The sequence below is a fragment of the Sceloporus occidentalis genome, unplaced genomic scaffold (assembly GCF_023333645.1).
Source record: "Sceloporus occidentalis isolate IW3139 unplaced genomic scaffold, rSceOcc1.0.p SCAF_247, whole genome shotgun sequence".
Lineage (NCBI taxonomy): Eukaryota > Metazoa > Chordata > Lepidosauria > Squamata > Phrynosomatidae > Sceloporus > Sceloporus occidentalis.
In genome coordinates, this window is record NW_028317227.1 from 742,490 (window position 1) to 761,839 (window position 19,350).

General features: G+C 41.0%; 1 protein-coding gene across 1 annotated transcript; it reads left to right on the forward strand.

Moving 5' to 3' along the window:
- The first annotated feature begins 1,145 nt into the window (after window positions 1–1,145).
- LOC149276103 (uncharacterized) lies at window positions 1,146–9,131 on the forward strand. Its single transcript, XM_089503911.1, has 10 exons — window positions 1,146–1,293; window positions 1,902–3,338; window positions 3,603–3,695; window positions 4,572–4,676; window positions 5,046–5,155; window positions 5,501–5,698; window positions 6,358–6,520; window positions 7,091–7,256; window positions 7,851–7,945; window positions 9,040–9,131. Exons 1-10 carry the CDS (start codon window positions 1,146–1,148, stop codon window positions 9,129–9,131), a joined length of 2,607 nt encoding a protein of 868 aa, XP_089360037.1.
- Window positions 9,132–19,350: the final 10,219 nt, after the last annotated feature.

Genomic DNA, 19,350 nt, shown 5'->3' on the forward strand with positions numbered 1-19,350 from the left:
TATTGGAATTCTATTTAAAGTAGCAGAAATTGAATCCCTGCCTTTCCAGAGAAACCTATGATTAAAGGTGAGTGCAGCTTTTAATTCAGATAAGTGCATCCACTGCTGGGTTGCCTCCTACTCATTGTTTTGTCTTTATAATTATGTTCTACCTGGATTTCCACCAGTGAAAAAATTCCTTAAGATTCATGTAGAAATGTGTAACATTGAAAACAATTTTTCAGTTAACTATTTATAATGGTTTTTAAGACACTGACTTAAAATAGTCTATCATGTTTTTATAAAATGAACATAAAATGTTCCTACCTTTCAAAAATGTAATTGTATTATTTTTTGTTTCCCTGTACCTGGATTTCCACCAGTGAAAAATTCCTTATGATTCATGTAGGAATGTGTAACATTGAAAACATTTTTTTCAGTTAACTATTTGTAATGGTTTTTAAGAGACTGACTTAAAATAGTCCATCCTGTTTTTATAAAAAGAACAAAAATATGTAATTGTATTATTTTTTGTTTCCTTGTATGATATTTTTATTTGATGAACACAGTGTAAAATATAAGGAAATGATTTCTAAAGAGAGATAGCTGACTCCTAAGCACAAATCACAAGGAAGTAAAATTCTTGCCGGTCTCTTAGTAGGTTTACCGGTAAGAATGTACAAACCCCTCCCATGTTACGGCTCTTAGCCTATATATAACCCAAATCACATGAGTAGAAGTACAAATGATGCTGTGATCAACAGGTGAATGATGAACTGTGTTACAGAGCAGTGAGACAGAACCGTGTATCACTAAATCTCTCGAAACAGCAGGTAAGCCACAAACCCAATATTTATAATTTGTGTAGAACCATAACTACTTTAAGCACTGCTAGCTTTAGCAATTTGAATTTTACCTATCACCCGTCACTATGTGCTTAGCCTTAACGCATAAAATGCATCAGGTGACTCCCGGGTACCATACTGTGTACATGTCTGTACTGCTGATTGATCAAGGATTTTTTTACTGCCATTGGGTGAGCAGACACGCTGTCCCCATAATAAAATCCTTGTTGATGAAACCAATTTTTTTTTTTTTTTAGGATTTTGTTGAAGAAATTTCCACTGATATCACAACTCATAGGAAAAACTTGATAATATAGTGCCATGGAGGGCTTTCCTGCAGTGTTTTATAGTGAACCTGCTGTTCTGGGGCTACTTGCAAATGCCGTCAGTGCTTTCCTTGTGTGTATGCAAAATTTTGCCCTATTTAACACGTCTGTGGTTGCTGGAGGAGCTGAAAACATTCTTGCAGGTAATGTAAAGATTATTAAATTTATTTAATTTTAACAACACTACATTGTTTTAATTTCTTCTATATTAATCCCTTATCTAAATCTTTATTTCTTGGAACAAGCTTATCATTTCAACATGTGAGAAAACTGGGATATAATAGACACACTTAGATACAGAATTTGATGGTGCTATATAAAACAATAAATAATAATAATAATAATACATGAACAGTTAAACAATGTTCAGGGGAGAAGTATATAATGAGAGGATGAGGAATGCTAGGACATGTGTTCATAGTCTAGAAGAGAACTATGTTGTCTTACAGTAAGTAGAAAAATTGTCAAACTAGATAGTATACAAATTATGTTTCTAAGGTGGATGATTGAGGTGTCTCCCATATACCACACTTACGACACATAGTCTTATCCAGGGATCTTTCTCTATTATTATTATTATTGATTTTAATGCCAATAATTTAATCTACTTCCCACTTTTTTCCTAATTCATTTTGCAGACCTAAGTATATCTCACGTACAATACAAACACATAAAGTTAAGATTGTCAGAACTATATATAAATTATATGTACGATTCTGATGGCTTCTCTTTAATTTCACACTTTTGGCAGGTGTTCATCTGATCCTAATTGGTGGAGTTGCCCAACTCATTGCTGGATTCCTGTCCTTCAGAAAGTACGACCATCTCAGTGGCACTTCCTTCATTGCCTTTTCTGCCTTGTGGAGCAGTTATGGTGCTACCCGCATCCTAGTAGGAACAGAAGCTCTTCCACAGAACAGTTTGGTTGCATCAGCTCTCCCTGCACTTCCAGTTAGTGAGAGTGCGGTGGCAGGGCTTGTGGCATACATCTTCATCGCATTTATCCTGTCCTTCTGCTCAGCCACTGTCAACTATATCATGCCTTTCGTGTTTGGTGCTTTGACACTAACTCTAATCTTTGAAGCTGTAGGATTATTTGGCCAGTGGGCCTTGGTGGTCTCAGGGGTATCGGAGTTAATAATAGTCTTGTGTGGACTTTATGGAGCCGCAGCACTCCTATTAAAAGGAATCACCCAGAGGTATGTTCTTCCAGGTTTCGGCAATTCCCTTTTTAACGTCCTTCTTTTAGGATCTGCCAATCGTGGCTCGGCTACAGTTACAGGAGAAGAGAAAAAGAAAAATACGAAATATGCTGAACCCATGGCACTGGGCTATTTGTGTGATACCATCTCTCCGTTCATTATGGCATTTTATTGCTTTGGGTACATAAAAACATTTTATGTGGGCGCCATATGGATCAGCATCAATGTACTATCTCAGCTATGTTCCAGCTATTATAGCTATCTCAGAGACGACATTTACCATGCCACAAAGTTTGCTTTTCATGGGACATTCTGGCTAGTGAAATCATGGGAAGAATTTACGCTTACAGTTGTTCTGATGCCTAACAATGTCTCTGTGGAGAGAAGGTTAATGGTTGGAGACTGGTTCTTTCTGATAGCAGCCTGTGTGCTCTGCTTTATGTCTTTAAACAAGGATGTGCTAGAACTAACACACAATATTGCATTTGCCTTGATGACTGTTTCCACAATCCAACAGATCCCAAGTACATCTGCCTATATATTCTTCGGCGTGACCTGCGGTATTTTTACAGTTATATCGCTGTATACAACATTTGCAAGTCTTGTTAATTCGATTGCAGAAAAGGTGCTGATACCCATAGGCAATATTGTAATGCCAAGTGCGACACTTCAGAAAGTCTTATTGACAGGAAGAAACCTCCTGAAAAAGTCAGGACAAGAACTAAACATTGCTGAAAATTTCACTTCACGCTCCTCCGATCCTCTGTTTTACATCTGCAACGGCCTGGCATCCATTGCTGCAATCCAGAGTTCTATAGACTATTCATCTCAAGGATATTTATCTATTCCCTGGGTACTTGTACCAGGTACTATTATACAGCTGTACATCTGTAGAATTGATGTGCAAGGAGGTAGAAGATTCGGTTCAGTCTTGCCGTTTTGCTACTCTGCTATCTGGGCTACCTGGGTCTGGCTACGCTTGGCAGGTAATATATTTATTGCTGTTATGTTTATTAAGATAGATAAATCTAAATAGTGATTACTAAAATATATAGTTGTCAATAATAACAATAAGAAGCATTGATTTTCTGTGGAACTTTGCATTACCATTTTTAATTCATGCAGATTTCAGTTAGCTTCATATAATACAGACAAACACATTTCAATATTTTGCTAATCTATACCATTTCTATGTGTAATTATGATCCAGTATCAAAACACTATTAAAGGTAAAATGGCTTTTCTTTTAGGTTCTTCGCTGGGCATCAATGCAAATAATGATGGGGCATTCACTGTCGGAGCCGTTGCCTTCCTAATAATCAATATATTTTTAATGGTTTTAGGTAAGTATAAGGGGCTTTTTTGGAGTTATTCAAACACCTCTTTGCACCCAAAATATTCTGAGAACATGCAGAAATATACTAAGATCTCCAAAATATCACAATAAGAATGATGATGGCATATGTTTTTAAACTTGTCATTGTGGTGACAAGTATCTTTACCAAACTGCTTTTTTCACACTTGTAATTTAATTTTAAATGTAAACGTGAGGCTTCCATTTATAACAGTGCATTTATATGCGGAATACTTGGTATAAGAATGTTGGCATCCCAGGTAGACCAAAGCTATTGACCAAACCCATGCGCTGTTGCTACCTTAAGGAATTGTTCAGCTTACAACACTAACAATCAGGGCCGGCCTTAGGGGTGTGAGACCTGTGCGGCCGCACAGGGCACCATGGCAACAGGGGCGCCGTCCGGGACTTAAATTATAACATTGTTTGTTTTTTTTGTAACTTTATTTAACATCCTCCATGTTAAATAAAGTTTTTTTTAACTTTATTTAGCATGGAGGATGATAAATAAAGTTAAACAAAAAAACCCCACAGTGTTTTCATTTAAGTCCCGGGCAGGGGCGCGGAGCGGTTGCTCGTGAAGTTTTCAGCAACCGCTTGGCGCCCCTCACTGATAAGGGGCGGGGGGGGGTAGATAGTGATAAGGGGCAGGGGGGTAGATAGTGATAAGGGGCAGGGGGGAGGCAGTGAGAAGGGGCAGAGGGGGGAGATTTTTTTCCTTTCTTTTTTTTGGGATGAGGGGGCGCCAGAGGAGTAGTCCGCACAGGGCGCCAGAACACTTAAGGCCGGCTCTGCTAACAATATTGTCTTAAAATAACAAAATGCATTTCTTAATATGTTAAATATATTTTTTTGTTGTTTTCAGCCACTCAAGCAAATGTGATTCTCTTCGTTGTCACTATTCTAATGGAACTTGTGATCATCTGTTTCCTTCTTTTTACACTAGAACGGCTTCCACTTCCACTTGAAAGTAAGTATTTTCCAAAAGTACTGTACCCAAGTGCTAAAAGTTAATCCAAATAAACCACTTTTTGATGAAAAAAATATAGATATCAGACAATACAGGTATTAAATGCCTTTATGGCAGTGTCATGTGGTACATGTGTCCTTATCTGGCTATAGTTCTTGAAATACAATGAACACAGGCATGTACATGGGCATACTGTTTTTAGACATGCCTATATTGACATAAGCGTGCTTTATGTTGTGATTGAGTAGCATGGGATAATGCGTAGCCAATACTCCGGCTTTAACAATTTCAATAAAGGTTATTTATTAAAATATATATTGTTTTATATTTTCTTAATAATTATTTCAAATATTCATAAACCTGTTTTAGTTGCTGTTCTTTCGGTGTTTGGTATTCTCTGCGTCTACGGGCTGTTTGCTTCGTTGGCAAACTACTTGTTCAGCAAAGAACTCGTTCCAATGGGCCCTGTTATCTTCAAGGTAAGCTGTGTACCATTGGATAGCATGTACATTTATTATATATTGATAAATAAAAATACAATATGGAAAGTATCTAACAGTGTTACTAAAAAGTAAAGCTTCTAATCAGGATAGAGGCATTTGTACCTAGTTGTGTAGTAAACACAGTATATATTCAATTAAATACATGTTAAATACATATCATACAGTAATGGATGCACCAAACTGTCATTTAGTTGCCTCCCAGAGCTCAGAAAATGATATTTTGAAACTTGGCTCTCATGGCAGCTGACAATTTTTGCCTTCGAATCAATTGAATTTACATATGTACATCACTTTGTGTGCTTTTGACATTTCTGCCAATAGAAACAGGAATCCAAGAAGAACGAATTCACTGCAGACCCCTCATGTGTTTTACCCGAGTCTCGCCGCACAAGTGGTTTGAGAACAATTGCAAAGATACTGGAGAATGGAGGAGTGTGTGGCGTTCCTACTGACACTGTTTATGCTCTAGCGGCTTCATGCAAACACCCAAGTGCCATCGACAGAATTTATAAGATCAAGGTGAGAATGCATTTATTGACCATATCGCTATAATATTTTATTGCCAACATAACTAGGAAAATACATTAACTTATTCATAATTAACTGTAAAGTTATAGTTCATTAATTCAGTTAATTATCCGTGTCCTGAGCCAGACCTGAATATTTTCCAAATAACATGCCCAAGTTTACGTAAGAAGCTGCTGGTTAACTATTTTGCACCTGCTGGCTTAGCATTGTAATTAAAAGGTTTCATCACAGAACGGAATTCTTATGCTGCATTATCATTTTATAAACATACCTACCATATATTCTGGCACATGGTATAGTTACCTTGCATGTATGATGTACTTTTTGTAAACCTTTTTTATGAGTGTCTTGTCTGCCTTGTACAAAATGAAAGCCTCCCGTGTATTCATTTATGTGGGATACTACAAAAATTTGGCCATAGTCCATAATTTTTTGACATCTGTATTTGTAGCTATGTCCGGCCAGTTCCCTGCCAGCACAGCCTTGAATGTTATTTTTTAACTTTTTGTGCTTTGTTGTAGTCTTTCTGCCTAGGATTACATATCAGTTGGGTTGTGATTGTGACATGTAAATTCATTTTATTAAGGATAATGGTAAAATATTCTAGGTAGTAGTGAGTGTGAAAAGGTTGCTTTGATTTTGTTTCATAGGAACGGCCTGCCGAGAAACCCATTTGCATCTGCATTTCTAACCTTGACCAGCTGAGAGTGATCAGTCCCCCATTCAGCCCCCTTTTGTGGAGGTTCATGGATTTGGTATATCCTGGTGGCATCAGTTGTATTGTGCAGAAAGGAGAATGGCTGAAACGGCTTGGTAAATAATCTGCTATGCAAAGAAACACACATACACACAGACTGCATACATGCTGGACATACACAACAGTGCATTTTGAAACAAAGTATTCCATGTATTGCATATATGGAGTATGTAAGCAAATACATTTTCCATATATTCTCTTAATAAATCACATTCCTGGATATTAGGCCAGGAGCCCCAGATATCACATCTGTTTCCCGGGGTTAGCCTTTGATTTCCTGGGGAAATGCAACATCCCAACTTCTACATGGTTAAATGAATGTGGGCTAACAATAGCTATATCAGCCACTACACATTTTGTTCATACTCCACCTACCTAACAATGTCCATGTATTCCCTAACTGCAAGAGATTTTAGCATGTAGGGATGAAAAGGAAGGGGTGCAGAGCGAACGTTTTTATCAAGGGGTATAGGACAACAAACTGAGCCTGCCTTATATGGCTAATTCAAACACAAATAACCATGTTTCTCTGTAGTGGTCTCTATAATTAGCTAAATCCACTGAAAATTATTGCTAGAATAATATTGTGCACTCTGTACATATATATTTTTGCCTATGTTTTAAAGGTGTGGGGCCGGCTTATGAGCAAGTTGGTACACAGAACTCTATCATGATAAGGGTGCCTGATCATTCAGTTACTGCTCATCTCACTGATATGACTGGGCCTTTAGCAATTACCTCTGCCAATCCAAGTGGGGAATCTGACAGCACGCACCATGACATGGTGATAACGTAAGTAATATACAACACTGTTATTTATTTAGTCATCAACATATTTCAGAGTTTTGTACAATATGCCATGTATTTATAAAGTGAAATTGGGGTAATCAACATAAATATTACATGGGTTTCAAGGGTTAACATTTTAACCATAATTGTGCATTGAAGATAACCCCTATGTTTACATTCTGAGATGTATGGCACAATTGGACTCCAGTTTTTTGGCAACTGGGTATGCTTGTGAAGAAATTGATGAGCATAGGATTTGCATTTAGCTCTGGATTCTGGGGAGCTCGAATAAGCTATGAACAGTTACAGGATATAGAAAAGGCTTAGATCGCAGAGAGAGACACAGGACAGAGGAAGAGCGGTGTTGATTGGTAGGGGGCATGTAAGGATAAATATAAGTATGTTGGAGGTACATTACTAAGGACAATAACAGTGAGGGTGTTTGGAGGTCGTTTTAGATACTTGTCAAGTAGATAAATTCTGGCGATGTTATTTCATCAAATATGACAAGATCTGGTGAGAAGTGAATGCATATGGAGACTTCATGAGTCTGAGGAACTGACTATTAAATATATTCTAAACTCTTATTTTTTTCAGCCGCTTGAGTCACAAACTGGATGCAGTTCTGTGTGATGGATATTCTAATGAGCTTGTGGGATCTACTGTAGTAAATTGCACCAAGATAGATGAAGGTTAGTCTTCTAGAAAGCTCCTTACTGCGGTTGATTAACAGCTGTGTTGTGTGGTTTGCATGGGCTTGTGGGGAAAGAGATTCACTTTAGATGTTAATTTATTAAATTGACTTTTCCCTAGCCTGGAAACATTTTGCTGGCTGTACATGCAAGCTGCAGCTTTTGAGACTTTTACTCTCAAACCTCGACTTGTCTTACCACATGTGTGTCTATTCACTAAGAAGTTGAGTGGTTAGTGAAGTTAAGGGTTAACATGCTTGTTGTATGCTTAAATGGAACTTAAATGGAAACTTGCATGCCCTTGCCTGGAATTTTAAAAATGTAACACTGGCATCCCCCAACATACATTAAAAAAGAAAATAAAAACAAAATGAGAGTCCTGTTAACTAAGGGAGGGTCAACAGTCATTTCTCTTTCACTACATTGTTTGCAGGGCGAAGGAGACTCATAAAATCAACCTTGGGAGTAAAGTCCCCCCTCACCCTATCCCTTGTGAGATGGAGGGGTTTCCTCCATCTCTCACCCTGTTCTCAGCAGGATGAGTGGGGTTTAAAAAAACCCTTCCAACTTCTCCCCACTGAGGTGTGTGGGGGGGGATTAAAATGTTTTAAAAACCCTTTTCATAGGTGTAGGCCCCATACTGTACTTGTCCCCATCTCACCATCCCTGCCTTGTAGGATGAAAGTGGTAGCAATGTTTAAATAAAAACAAATATAGAAAGCTATATCCACCTGCCTTACCTCAAAGTTAGTGGAGATGAGATCCATTCAAGCACTCTTTGAGCAAAAGTATCTCTTGATGCTAAATACTTAGGTGATTGAAGGAAGCATTCACATTCAAGTAATTGAAGGATGGAATGTTTGTTCCCTGAAAATATGACAGCACAATACTGAAAACTAGAACTAATGCAAGCAAGATCTTTTATAATCTTAAAACTAGTAATATTTCTTTCCAACGTCAGTAATGTACTAAATACTGCTATATGATATTTTGGTAATACAAACCTACAACATTTTTGAAGATTAAAGTTGGCAGTTCTCAGATCCAGTCATGTTGTGTGGGACTTATAATAATTATTGATTCTTCCTATTTAGGATCCATCACAATATTGCGTGAAGGTTGTGTGCCAGCTTCTAAGATCATGCAGCTGTTTGAAAAAGCAAAGAACACACAGGAAGTCATATAAGAATAATTTAATTTGTACACACTGCTTATGTTTTTACTGGCTGCTGGACACTCAGGACACAACAAGCACACCTCACAAGAGTTGTACAATAAGATAAAAAAATTAAATTTTTTGTTAAATTAATACTGTCAAACATTTGTGTATTTATTGTTGTTGTACATAGGAAAATGATTCTGTTCTTTACTTGCTGCTAAATGCTCCCAAATATCTGTGACAGTTTATTGTATATTGCCACATTATGTGTGTTGTTTCTAGGTAATATTTATACTGCCACAATGTTGGTGTATGGGCATTAAAAATAAACAATTTAACAATTTAATGTATGCAATTAATTTCATTTCATTTTCAGTTCAATTTACTGCAGTTATTGAAGTTATTGAAAATGCTGCAGTTATGTGTAATTAAGAGATGAGGGCAAACATAACTGCAAAAACTGTCTGACTCCCATTGACCTATCTTACGAATCAACTATTTTGCTAAACCCAACCAGGCTGCCGATCTGTAATAATTGAGTATATTCTAGTAAAGATAGGTTTACGAAAAAGCCGTAAATACCTTCCAAATCAGGAGCCTTCCCTTGCGGGACGCGGCCAGGACTGCACACTGACGTCAGAGGGTGGTCCCGCTGATGTTGGTGGGTGGTCCCTCTGACAGCAGCGGGAAACACCCCCATGTAAAGGAAAAAATGGGCGGGGAGCAGGGCGTGTCAAGACCCCACGACCCAGAGGATTCGAGTCTTGACCCGGAGAACTGGAGGAGCAGCACTCACCCGGCAATCTCCGGGTCAAACCCGGAGAGTTCCCAGGTATGCTTATAAACAAGCAAATACGGTAATTATAGCTGTTAACTGATTTCACCTCCACGTCAACCAGGAAGATATTAATTATTTATACTGATGTGCGTAAGTTCTTAGCAGGAACGGCAAACACATAAACACAAACATATTCTAAGTGTTTTGCAATTTGAAAGTTACTTATAATTAGGGCAATAAAATGCATGATATAATCTTCTGGCTTTCTTATTATAGTAGCACAGTGATCATAAAATGTTCAATATGAAAGGGGAATTATGACATTACAACATAATAAAAATACTTTAACTCCTAAATATATAAAAACATGACGAAATACCTTATTTGACACCTTTATATTATGAAAAAGAAATATATGATTGTTTGTAACTTAGGGTGACCTGGTGCATGCTTATGCTAAGACCTCCGCCCCCAGGTTGGTTCCTTGAAACTTTTCTAAGCCTAGAGATAAACCAAAAAAATACTTGATGTTTTCTATTAAACGCCATAAAATTAGTATTTATTTTTTGCCAATTTAAAAATTCCATAGCATACAGTTCATATAATTGAATACAATTTTAAAGTGATGTGTATGTTAGTATGTGTGAGGCTCCATTCAGGCTGCAGAGCTGCTACTCTCTTGTTCCCCCCGTAATCCATTTCTTACATATGCTCTGTTCTGTGCTTCTGATTCCTTGATTCCAGTTCTGCTCTTTGCTTCAGCTCTGTTTTCTTTATATGGTGTGCCCCACCCATTTGTTATGTTTGTCTCAGTCAGCAGTCTATAGGTATGTCCTTCTTGGTTCTGTGTTTAGGTTCAATGTTTAGTTTCAGTTTATTAGTAGGCAGGGTTAGTGTTAGGACCCACCGAATATTGGAGTACTTTGGCGTAGTGGTGGGGTAAGCATACTATGGCCATATGATGTGACAGAATCTCCAATTGTTATCACGTAGTCCTAGGCTAGTCCTGTATTTATGTTTGTTAGTCTTTTATGTACCTTATCCCTCCTTTCCCTGAATCATCTGAGGATTTCGGTTCCTCTCTCGTCTCCCCTTGTCCCAGTTAAGATGTCCTATCCTTGCTTAAAGGAGAAGCGTCTGAGGATCTCGGCTCCTTACTCCATCCCCTGTGTTCCTTGCTTTGTTCCCTGTCCTTTGTTGTGTCCTGTACCATGTATGTATTGTCTGGTTATGTTTCTTGCTTGGTCTCCCTGTCCCTTGCTCACTCTGTTCCTCTTGCTTGCTATGTTCTGCTGTTACTCTGCTTAGCTTCCCTACTCCCAGCATCCTGCACATTCGTCTGGAGAGCTATGTCTCATGCCTGCTCCAGGGTGCCTGCAGGATATCACCAAGTTTTGCTTTGTTCTGGACAACATCCGCATATGTCAGGGCCCTGGTATGTAGCCTCACAACCCTAGATTCCCACCTGGGAGAGTACAGTCGCCCTGCACCAGGCCCTGAACACCATCTGTGGGCGCTCTGGGTCATTAAAGTCATCTGTATGGACCCAGTCCCTGACATATGGCCGCAGACAAAAGGCCAGGAGTTTGCAGAGTGGAGTCTGCAGCGCTTTCAGCTCGTCTGCTTCTGTGTAATGCTGGTTATAGTGTTGTCAACTCCTCCTGCCTGTTATGAAGCATACCTGTTTCTGGACCTGGGTCTGCAAGAGTCGGCTTCCTCATCCCTGTTCAGTTACCCTGAAAGGAGGTCGGTCTGCTAAGCAGTGTTCCTGATCTCCAGCCCCTGCTATTAAGTGGACTTGCGCCTTGACCAGGGAATCCGTACGTGCTGACTCCAGCCAGCAAAACGGTAGTGCTAGTGGTCAGCGGTCGCTTTTTAAGGTGGCTTCGAGAGATTCCCCCAGGCAATGCTACAGTTCCATCCTTTTTGATTTCCGTATCATCCCAACGTGTTCCTGTCTGGAAGTCTCCTTATGGTAGAAAGAACCTTCACTATGACCAGGGAATCTGTACGTGGTGAATCCAGCCAGCAAAGCAGTAATGCTGGTTGCCGAAGGACACTCCTGAAGAGATTCTGGAATCCTGAAGATGCTGGTCCTGGGTTGACTTGCACAGTGCTCCCGTCAGTGACTGGGCCTTCATTCTGTTGATGTTTCTGTTAGTGTCCGGAGGCCGCTCATTCGAAGGGGGATACTGTCAGGCTCCATTCAGGCTGCAGAGCTGCTTCCCTCCCCCCATCTCACTAGAGCTTCCCCTTTTCTGTAATCCATTCCTTACAGTATGTGTATGTTAGTATGAATGTGGAAATAAGATAAGCAAGATAAAAAAAATCTAAATCACAAATGTATAGATTTATATTTCTACCATATGAACTGGACTAAAGATGCGTGCGTGCAAATGGGAAGTTGTGGGTAGATATGTGTGTTTTCTTGAATGCATGTGTATGTATATGTTAGCGTATATTAATGTAAGCAAGTATAGGGGCTGTGGGACAATACAGTGGCTGGGGGGGGGGTACAGGGGCTAAGAGGACACCTGGGGGATATCTAATGGTGAGGTTAAACCAGGACAAGGGAGAGAAGTAGTTCAATTAAAAAAAAATTATAGGAGGAGACATAAAGGAGGGGAATAATAAAATCAAAAAATTGGTCCGGCTGCCGCCTAAGATGGCCGCATGAGCTAGCTGCTCCGCCGCCGCCCGCGCAATTCTACAGCTCCATCACAGCCTTTCCGCCATGAGACACTCCAAGAAGACGGGTACCGACCCCTCAACTCCAAGGGATCGTTCCAGGCCGTCCTCTTCATCCCTTCGGGAGTATTTTCGTACCCCGGTAGACCTGGCTTCACAGGCCTCAGACGACCACGAGGCCGCCTCTCCTGCCAGCACATCCTCTGCGGATGACCCGACAGCGCCAACACACTTACCCTCGGGGCCACATCCACCTGAGGTTCTGCAACTTTTCTCCTCGGCTCCCTGGAAGACGGATTTCTCTCTGCTCATTACTGAGCTTAAGCAGGTTGTCCGGGATGAGGTGTCAGCGCTTCGCAGTGACTTGTCCTCCTTGGAAACGAGGGTGCAGGCCCTGGAAGAGGGGAAGGCCCATCATCACGCTACTAACGCTGCTCTTCAACATGTGAGTGACCGTCTGTTGTGGTTGGAGATGAAACTGTGCAATATTTGGTGCAAACAAAGATGGCCACCGACCATGTGCTCTTTTGTTCAAAGTCACAAAATGGCTGCCGAGCACGTGAAACTCAGGCAGAAGGCACAAGCTAAGTTAATAGTACCCAAATACTTTTGTAAACACCCCGAAACACTGATAAGTTTTGTACAACTATAATATAAGATGTACCAGGTATTTTGGCAGCAAATGTCTTGTACTAGCAGTTGATCACAATTTAACAATCACTCGGGAACCGACACAGTTAATAATGTTTAATAAGAAATGTTAAAAAACATACCTACAAACATCAATACCGTAGTACATGCGCTATGTTTAGCAGACTAGCATGGATCTACCCAAGTGATTTAAAATTAAAGTATAAAAATATGAAAATCGATACGATTTTAATACTTATCCAATCCCAGGTTATTTTACGGTGATGATGCTGGAACACGTGAGAAACAGGAGGGAAAAGCCTTTTATACTTCCTGCAGCTCTAATATGGGTCTTCCTCTCTCCCTCCTCTCCAAGATGCAATTCCTCTTTTCCACTTAAGGCATGTGATTAAAATCCCCTTTTGCCTTGCCCATTCTCCCCCTACTCTCCTCCCATTCCCTGCCTCCGAACAAGCATTCCCTAAAAAAATAGGAAAACTGGTTTTGGCCATGCTTACAGTAGTGACCAGATAGAACTGGTCACTACCGGTTTCCGGGACAGTAAAGGCCACTTCTTTTGTTTGAAATTAACCCTTCCAGTGCTGGAGACTGCCACTTACCCAGGGAATATCTACTAAATGGGGAATCTCAGAGTTTATAACTTAGGGAGGTATGGGCGCAAAAGCACAAATAGCACCAACAAATGTACCTCATTTTTCATGTCCATAACATTCCACCTCTTGCTTTTGCACCATAATTGACCAATGTTATACTCTAATAGGGAGTTCTCTAAAATCCATGTCTGCTAGTCTACTAAACATACAACATGTACACTTCCATGAAATAAACAAAGAAATACAAATTAATATGGCAATCATCAAACCATGTACAACTGTATTTCCCAAGCTCCCCAACCACCCAAATAAACCGATGTCTGGTGTTTCATGGAGCTTTTCCTTTATCGCTGTCAGTTTAGAGAGATCATGGTTAATCTCGCCGTCATTGTTCACTATGCTCTTGAGACAGTTTCTTTATAGCATCCTGCGTGGTGTCCAAAAATCCTTTGGTATTCACTGGGTTTATCTGTCTCACGACGCCATCCAAACCCAGTCTTGTTGACTTGCTTCATCTCATGTTCCAACCACGGGACGCCGAGGAATGGGTAACCTCCTTTGTCGCTCACAGGAATGGCACTGCATACCCAGCAGTCAGAAACGTTGGTCATCTCTGCGTAGTGAGCCAGGATGCTCATGAATGAGTTGGAGGTCCATGGGTTGAGCGGGGCTATACTTCCACTAATCTGTTGGATGGAAAATAAACAGGTTTAGAGTCACCTTCCAACAATACAATTTTAGTATCGCCAGGCCCATCAGAGATTATCTCTCCCTTCTGCCTGTGCTGATCAGTGGACCTTGGTAAAACCCACACTTTAGATCCTACTTGTATTTCTGGGTTTTGATCCCAGGTAACTACAATTTTGTGGGGAACCCAGATTGCAACCTCTCCTAGAACAGTACCAGCAGTCATTCTACTTTCATCAGTCCTAGTCACAGTTGTACTCCACACTCGTCCGTCCATACTCACATTCCCAGTTGTATTCCAACCCTCGCTAACTAGTTTGTCAGTGAGTGTGAGTGTTACCTCTGTCCCTCTAGGCATATTGCCTCCTATTGGAAGGATTAGCTTTTGCCAATCCTCCCTACCACCTGAAAAATCAAAATGGTTAGTTAGTTTGATCAAGAATTTGTTTTTTCCCACTGATTCGGGGAGGCTTCCTGTAAATGTCAACCTTAAACTAACAAATGTATTGTCATTTTTGCAAGTAAGCCTATCGTATGGAGATGCATGTCCTAGTGGCCTATTGTTTAAAATCAGTACAGCCTGTGTAATAACCTTATCCCACCCTTTTAATGACAAACTTGGGGATAGCTTTCGAATTTGCTCTTTTAAAAGCCCATTGCACCTTTCAATCAACCCCGAGGCTTGGGGATGATAGGGGATGTGGAATATCCATCTTATCCCAGAGTCCTGTGCCCATTGTTGATGGATCAACATGTCCAATTTTGATATGTCGTGTCTGTGCGGCTGCCCAGATCTTTTCCCAAAGTCCTATACCTCCCCATACTGGTTTGCCATGTATAAGCCAATGATTTTCTCTCCATGTAGTCATCCATGTAGTGCAAGCTTTGTAAACAGCCCAACTGTCTGTGTAAATGAAAAGTTCATGGGAATCAGTTTCTTCCAGCAAGATGGTTATGGCAACATGTTCTGCATATTGACTGGAGCCACCTTTACCTTGCTCCTGGATGACCACCTCTCCATCTGGATTGTAAGCCACAGCTGTCCAGTGTCTTCCTTTGCGGGTCATCACAGCTGATCCATCTGTAAACCATGCATTTGGTTTCTGACAGTCTTGTAATTCCTCATAAGGTAAGGCAGTCTTTATCGGAGAAGGCTGAAGCACAGGTATCTCGCAGGTATTTGGATGTGACAAGGTTTCGTATGTCACAAGACTATTGAGAATCCTAGTTAAGTCCTTCACTTCACCTGCTTGCACTCCACCTCGTTCTTGTAGGTACCATTTCCACTTCAGGAGAGTTTGACTTTGGGCCACCTCTGCACGTATCGGTAGGCCTTCATCACGCACCCAGCCTGCAATTGGTAAGTCTGTTTTCACGGAGACTGGGGCCTTTTGGGTTATAGTCTCTACATGCTGCAGGGCCGTGTAGGCAGCTAATAAGTTCTTCTCCAGGGGCGAGTACCGTTGCTGAGCTCCAGTTAGTTGCTTGGACCAGAACCCAATTGGTACCGCTCGTTGGCCTTTAACTTCATTTGGCTGCCACAAGCCCCATGACATCACGTTATTGGTCACCATCACATCGAGTTGAAAAGGGAATTCGGCTTTGATTGGACCAAGACCTTGGTGCTGTAAGACGGCTTCCTTGGCTGCTTTAAATGCTGTTTCTTGGTCTGTGCCCCAAACAAATGTAGATTTTTTGCGTGTAACATTGTATATGGGACGTAGCAAAAGTCCAAGATGAGGTATAAATGACCTCCAATATCCAAGGGCACCGAGAAACTTTTGTGCATCTTTCAAAGTCTTTGGCGATGGAGTGTTTTGTATAGTATCCAGTATTGGTTGGGGAATCTTACGAACAGGACCGGCCCAGATCATTCCGAGAAATTTGACTTCCTGGGCGGGACCCTGCACTTTGTCTTTGTTGACAGCCCATCCTCTGGAAACCATGTGATCAATCAAAACAGTCAATGCTTCCTCCACTTCCTCTTTAGTTCCGGTAATCATGATGTCATCGATGTAGTGGAAGACAGGTACTTTCAGGCTTAGTTGGCTTAAATCTCTGGCAACCAGTCCATGGCATATGGTGGGGGAGTGTAAGTATCCTTGGTGTACCACCTGAAAAGTATATTGACGACCTTCCCAGGTGAATGCAAATTGATCTTGGGACTCTGGTGCAATGGGGATTGAAAAGAACGCATTCGCTAGATCAATCACTGCATGCCACTCCCTGGCCTGTTTGGCTATGTCCTCAATAACCGAGACGATATTGGGGACTGCAGCACTCAATGGCGGTGCCACTCTATTGAGTCCCCTATAATCTATCGTCATGCGCCAAGAACCATCAGGTTTTTTAACAGGAAATACAGGAGCATTAAAGGGGCTTATTGCAGGACGAACTACACCCGTTCTCAACAATTCAGTGATTGTTTCACTGATTTCCTTTTGTCCCCCCGGCAGCCGGTACTGCTTCAACCTTACCGGGCTACTGGGGGGAGGAATGACCACAGGTGTCCAATTTGCATTTCCTCTCACCACCTCCTTTACTGCATGGACATAAGAGGGTTTGTGAGGAAAGCCAAATTTGAACACACCCCACTGTGTCTCTATACAGAGCCCTAACAATATATCTATCCCCAAGATATTGTCAGGTAAATCAGAAACCAAAATATTAGCCTCAAATCGGGGGCCTTTGTTTATGGCTAACATAACTGTTGTTTGGACAGCTTTAGTTATTCTACCCCCCAGACCCTCTATGTGGACTATGGGGCCTACAAAATGGGAAGGGTTACCCTGAAGCACTGTTACCTCAGCCCCAGTGTCAACTAAAGCTAAAACCTTGGTGTGGTGTTTTCCCTTTCCCCACCAAACCTTTAAAGGAACATGGGGCCGTCGATCCCCAGCCATAATTGGTAATGTGTTCCGTGCCGGGGATCGGCCGTCCCATCAGTCCACTACATTTTGTTTTGCAATAGCCTTCAACTCAGCAGTCGGGTACAAGGGCTTTGTTTTCCTAGGAGTGGGAACAGGAGGACAGGAATTAGTATCAGGATATTTAACATCAGATTGCGTATATTTGAGACCTGTTTCAATGGGGTGAGCCTTAGAAATGGGACCATCATCAAAAGTAATTAACTTCTTAACTTGTATGGGACCCGTAGATGCAGTGTGTACCTGTACCCTTTTCTTTAATGCTTTCCACCTTCTAAACAAGACACCAGTACGAACATTTGAAAATGACTCATTTATACCAGCCTTCTCAAGATCAGCAATCATCTCTTTCCTAGATATTCTAGTACGTTGTGAAGCATCCTGATAATTATTCCATTTAGGTTTACCCTTGGGAGGATTTACAGTATTCTCTCTGTCTGACATACTGGCTACAGAGATACCCCTTCTGTGGTTTACCTTTTCCTCCAATTCATATTCCCCCAATTCCGCTAGCCTTTGTGTGATCACAAAAATCTGCCCATTTTCTGCTGTGCCATTAAGCATAGACAATAGGGATCCTCTTTTAGCACTGGGAGCTGTTCTTAGGAACCTAGACCTCATGCTTGCAGTGAATTCCTCTGCATCAGGCCCCTCCCAGTGATCCTTGTCTAAACCTGCTACACAACCCATAATACGGACTCTGGTTATGGCATCTTTTATGGTGTGCCACTGTGTATGTGGTTCAATGTCAGTGTGATGTGGGAAAACTTTTAGTAGTGCATGTTTAATGATATCCATTAAACTGAAATTACCATGAATGTTCCTCACTAACCTCAACACCTGTGTCATCTGTGGATTACACGTGAGCTGACCAATGCTTACGGCTTCATCAGCATTAAGAATGATCTTATCTGCCCCAGTATCCCACATACGCAACAACCACTCACCAATGCTTTCACCCTGAGTCTGCTTATAAAGTTTTGTAATCTCGGTTAACTCCAGTTGTGAATAACCTCTCACTACCTCATTTATCTCATCTCGTGCACTTTCATGCACGTCTTCATTACCATCACAGTCCCGGTGTACCCTACGCTTTCTCTGTTGGGTGATAAGTGGGCGAGCTTTGTAGCTAGCCACCCTCTCATCATCATCATCAGAGGAGACGTAATAATATGAATCATCATCAGAAGAGGAAGAAGAGAAAAAGGACTTGTGGTCCTCCTGGTATTGTTCAATCATGGTTCTCACCTTTCTGGTGTTGTATGGCACCTTACCCTTTTTAGAGCGACTACGATTTAGTTTGCTAATTAGCAGAGTGGTAGTTTCCTGTAATTCCTCCTTACGGGCATTGTTACTTTCCAAACATTCATTTGACAATAACAATTTTTGTTTTACTTCAGCTAACTCCTTTTCTAGGGCCTGTCTCTGTACTACCTCATTTTTTAAGGCATGCAAGATAATCCAGCCCACTTCTGCTGCAGCTCTGCTCTCATGTTTGGGATAGACCCCTAAATCAAGCTTCAGTGCCATACCTCCTATCTCTTCACCAACCTCTGGGTACACAGGTGCACCATAACGCACTAGCTCATCCGCTATAGCATTCCATCTGCCCATAGTGGTAGCCCAATGTGGTACAGCCCCAAATTTGGGTCTTTTATCCCCCATCATTGCTCTCAACTTCTTCTTAATGAAACTCATTCTCTCAGTCAGATTTACTTCAAATGCAATCAGACAGCAGAATCTCAAGCACAATCAGATGGCAGGACAAGCACACGTGTTTGTAGTGAGCCTTACTACTACTACTATGTATTGTACCACTAACACACACACACAGGCTGCACTTATGTGGTTTTTTTTTTTTTGGTTTTTTTTACAAGCACTTGCGTGTATCTACTTTCACACTAGAGAAACACGTAAAATAT

Bases quoted from the DNA above. Each gene is read 5' to 3' on its own strand.
- LOC149276103 (XM_089503911.1), top strand. From the start codon at position 1,146: ATGGAGGGCTTTCCTGCAGTGTTTTATAGTGAACCTGCTGTTCTGGGG. The intron at 3,339-3,602 runs GTAATATATTTA...CTTTTCTTTTAG, and splicing joins GGTCTGGCTACGCTTGGCAG to GTTCTTCGCTGGGCATCAAT. The intron at 4,677-5,045 runs GTAAGTATTTTC...AACCTGTTTTAG, and splicing joins GCTTCCACTTCCACTTGAAA to TTGCTGTTCTTTCGGTGTTT.